This window comes from Oncorhynchus clarkii, chromosome 30 (assembly GCF_045791955.1).
Source record: "Oncorhynchus clarkii lewisi isolate Uvic-CL-2024 chromosome 30, UVic_Ocla_1.0, whole genome shotgun sequence".
NCBI classification, from domain to species: Eukaryota; Metazoa; Chordata; class Actinopteri; order Salmoniformes; family Salmonidae; genus Oncorhynchus; species Oncorhynchus clarkii.
Genome location: NC_092176.1, coordinates 43,904,003 through 43,908,091, shown reverse-complemented (window position 1 = coordinate 43,908,091; position 4,089 = coordinate 43,904,003). Strand labels below are relative to the sequence as shown.

The window sequence follows — 4,089 nt, the reverse complement described above, 5'->3', positions numbered from 1 at the left end:
CACATCAAGTCAAAACCATACAAACTAATTACAAAAAGGGAAGTATGACCCATGAGTCACATACAAACACATCATTTTAGAAAACACATCCTGTTGGACTCAATCCATTTCTATCAGCTAACAAGCTGCCAGGCAGGGAAACAGGGCCAGACATGGAAACGGGGCCAGAAAGGGAAACAGGGCCAGACAAGAGGCCAGGACAGTTTGTGTGGCACAGTGTGTGTCTGCCTCAGCCACTGACTGCACTTAGGCTTAGGAGACAAAGAGGTGAAACAAATCCTGTAGGATACAGAGCCAGCTGAAATCCCTCTAACCCAGACAGGAGCCTGCCAGCCAGATAGCCAGAAAAGCAGCCAACAAGCCAGCTAGCCAGTAGTCAGTCAGTCATCCAGCCCAGCCAGCCCATCTGACAGCCAGCCAAACAACCAACAAACCGGCCTGCCAGCCAACAAGCTAGCCAGCCAATCAGGCAGCAAGTCACACAGCCAGCCACCCAGCCAGCTACCCAAGCACCCAGCCAGTCAGTCATTCTTACAGCCAACCAGTCATTTAGAGAGAATAACCAGTCTTCCAGCCAGCCAGAGAGCAGAACCAGTCACACAACAGACTTTCAGCACGCTCATTGGATGGGCATGAAACATGCACGGCAGCCAGCCAGCCAGAAAGCAGAACCAGCCAGCCAGAGAGCAGAACCAGCCAGCCAGCCAGCCATGGAGCAGAACCAGCCAGCCAGAGAGCAGAGCCACTCAGCCAGACAGAAAGCAGAACCAGCCAGCCAGCTAGAGAGCAGGACCAGTCAGCCAGACAGAGAGCAGAACCAGCCAGCCAGAGAGCAGAACCAGCCAGCCAACCAGAGTGCAGAACCAGCCAGCCAGAGAGCAGAACCAGCCAGCCAGAGAGCAGAACCAGCCAGAGAGCAGAACCAGCCAGCCAGAGAACCAACCAGCCAGCTAGCCAGAGAGCAGAACCAACCAGCAAGCCAGAGAGCAGAACCAGCCAGTCAGCCAGAGAGCAGAACCAGCCAGCCAGAGAGCAGAACCAGCCAGCCAGCCAGATACAGAACTTGCCAGTCAGCCAGCCAGAGAGTAGAACCAGGCAACTATTCTGAGAGCATAACCAACCAACCAGCCAGAGAGCAGAACCAGCCAGCCAGAGAGCAGAACCAGCCAGCCAGCCAGAGAGCAGAACCAGCCAGCCAGAGAGCAGAAACAGCCAGTCAGCCAGAGAACAGAACCAGCCAGGTACCCAGAGGGCAGAATCAGCCAAGTAGCTAGAGAGCAAAACCAGCCAGCCAGAGAGCAGAACCAGCCAGCCAGAGAGCAGAACCAGCCAGCCAGAGAGGAGAACCAGCCAGCCAGCCAGAGAGCAGAACCAGCCAGGTAGCCAGAGAGCAGAACCAGCCAGCCAGCCAGAGAGCAGAACCAGCCAGGTAGCCAGAGAGCAGAACCAGCCAGGTAGCCAGAGAGCACAACCAGCCAGCCAGCCAGAGAGCAGAACCGGACAGGTAGCCAGAGAGCAGAACCAGCCAGCCAGCCAGAGAGCAGAACCAGCCAGGTAGCCAGAGAGCACAACCAGCCAGGTAGCCAGAGAGCACAACCAGCCAGGTAGCCAGAGAGCAGAACCAGCCAGGTAGCTAACCAGGGCTCTGATCTTACCGCCTCCCATAACCTCCAGCTGTCCTGGCAGAAGCCACTCTGTTAAATAGGTGTTGTTAATTATTCTGGGATTGAAGCTCCACAAGCCTGCCTCAGTTGGAGCCAGATCCCCCACACCTATTTTTTGTACCACTACATCCCTGGCTACACACACACACACACACGCACGCACACACGCACACATGGCTGAGCTATTGTACTAGGACTGTTGCTAGCTCGGCGACTGCATGCATCTGAACACAGAAAAGAGGTTGAACCATGAAAGTGCTTCATTACCTCACAATTTCTCTCTCTCTCTCTCTCTCTCTCTCTCTCCCCCTCTCTCTCTCTCTCTCTCTCTCTCTCTCTCTCTCTCTCTCTCTCTCTCTCTCTCTCTCTCTCTCTCTCTCGAGCACCTTGTGCTCTTTAGTGTTAATAGCATTCAGGCAGGTTTAAGAGAACTTGTGATCGTTAGTGTGGCATACTGGTGAAGGTAGCGTAGTCTGATTCATTTCAAAGACTGAGCTCCTGTCCTTTCAGTGGGTTTATTCTCTTAGTGTTGGTTCTTCAGCAGCGAGGCCCATTAAGCCTAAACCTCATTGGAGTAATGTGTCATGTGAAAGCCCCCGCCCAGCCATCTGCTCAGCCCTCTGCCCAGCCACCCCATCCTGCTGCTCAGCCCTCTGCCCAGCCCCCCCCCACCCCCCAGCCCTCTGCTCAGCCCTCTGCTAAGCCCACCCCCCACCCCCCCAGCCCTCTGCTCAGCCCTCTGCCCAGCCCCCCCACCCCCCCAGCCCTCTGCTCAGCCCTCTGCCCAGCCCCCCCCACCCCCCCATCCTGCTGCTCAGCCCTCTGCCCAGCCCCCCCCACCCCCCCAGCCCTCTGTCCAGCCCTCTGGTCAGCCCTCTGCTCAGCCCTCTGCTCAGCCCTCTGCCCAGCCCTCTGCCCAGTCTTCTGCTCAGCCCTCTGCCCAGCCCTCTGCTCAGCCCTCTGCCCAGCCCCCCCCACCACCCCCCCAGCCCTCTGCCCAGCCCTCTGCCCAGCCCTCTGCTCAGCCCTCTGCCCAGCCCTCTGCCCAGCCCTCTGCCCAGCCCTCTGCTCAGCCCTCTGCCCAGCCCTCTGCCCAGCCCTCTGCCCAGCCCTCTGCTCAGCCCTCTGCTCAGCCCTCTGCTCAGCCCTCTGCTCAGCCTGGTCTGGTAGCCAGGGATCAGTTGTCTCTGTATATGTTACTAATGGCACCCTATTCTCATGTTTGACCTGGTAAAAAGTAGTGCACTAAATAGGGAATAGGGTGTAATTTGGTACACAAGCTTCATCTTCTACCCCTCCCTCCCTCCCTCCCTCCCTCCCTCCCTCCCTCCCTCCCTCCCTCCCTCCCTCCCTCCCTCCCTCCCTCCCTCCCTCCCTCCCTCCCTCCACTCTCCACCCTCCTCCCTCAGCCCCCCTCCCTCCCTCCCCTCCTCCCTCCCTCCCTCCCTCAGTCCGCCCTCCGCCCTCCACCCTCCTCCCTCAGCCCCCCTCCCTCCCTCCCTCAGCCCGCCCTCCACCCTCCTCCCTCAGCCCCCTCCCCCCTCCCCTCCTCCCTCCCTCCCTCCCTCAGCCTGCCCTCCACCCTCCTCCCTCCCTCCTCCCTCCCTCCCTCCCTCCCTCCCTCCCTCCCTCCCTCCCTCCCTCCCTCCCTCCCTCCCTCCCTCCCTCCCTCCCTCCCTCCCTCAGCCCGCCCTCCGCCCTCCACCCTCCACCCTCCTCCCTCAGCCCCCCTCCCCTCCTCCCTCCCTCCCTCAGCCCGCCCTCCACCCTCCTCCCTCCCTCCCTCCCTCAGCCTCCCCTCCTCCATCCCTCCCTCCCTCCCTCCCTCCCTCCCTCCCTCCCTCCCTCCCTCCCTCCCTCCCTCCCTCCCTCCCTCCCTCCCTCAGCCCGCCCTCCGCCCTCCACCCTCCACCCTCCTCCCTCAGCCCCCCTCCCCTCCTCCCTCCCTCCCTCCCTCAGCCCGCCCTCCACCCTCCTCCCTCCCTCCCACCCATCGTCCTGATCTTATCACTTACACGTCCACCTCTCTATCCTCCTGTCTGATTTGGCTGTGGTAAGCTGACACCCAGTCATGGCCTACATCCCAAATGGCACCCTTGTCCCTAAGTGGTACACTACTGCCCTACGGGCTCTGGTCAAAATAGGGTGCCATTTAACACTCAGCTATGGAGAATGTACCTAGATGTCTTGTGTGTGATTAATATGGAAACACGAGGAGGTAGGAAGATACCTGTCCTACCTCCTCTCCCCTTAGCTAACTATAACATGTCCTCTCTGGCTGTCGACTATAGATTAGGAGAACATGGAAGAAGCTCAGATACGCTGCTAGATGACATGCTATGGTTCTGCTCTCTGGCTGGTTCTGCTCTCTGGCTGGTTCTGCTCTCTGGCTGGCTGGTTCTGCTCTCTGGCTTGCTGGCTGGTT

General features: G+C 59.4%; 1 protein-coding gene across 1 annotated transcript; it reads left to right on the top strand.

Moving 5' to 3' along the window:
• The first annotated feature begins 632 nt into the window (after positions 1–632).
• LOC139389561 (uncharacterized) lies at positions 633–2,834 on the top strand. Its single transcript, XM_071136378.1, has 2 exons — positions 633–857; positions 2,388–2,834. Exons 1-2 carry the CDS (start codon positions 633–635, stop codon positions 2,832–2,834), a joined length of 672 nt encoding a protein of 223 aa, XP_070992479.1.
• The last annotated feature ends 1,255 nt before the right edge of the window (positions 2,835–4,089 follow it).

Excerpts from the sequence above, each read along its gene's own strand:
- LOC139389561 (XM_071136378.1), top strand. The coding sequence starts at position 633 with ATGAAACATGCACGGCAGCCAGCCAGCCAGAAAGCAGAACCAGCCAGC. Across the intron at positions 858-2,387 it reads ACCAGCCAGCCAACCAGAGT|CCCTCTGCTCAGCCCTCTGC; the intron begins GCAGAACCAGCC and ends CCACCCCCCCAG.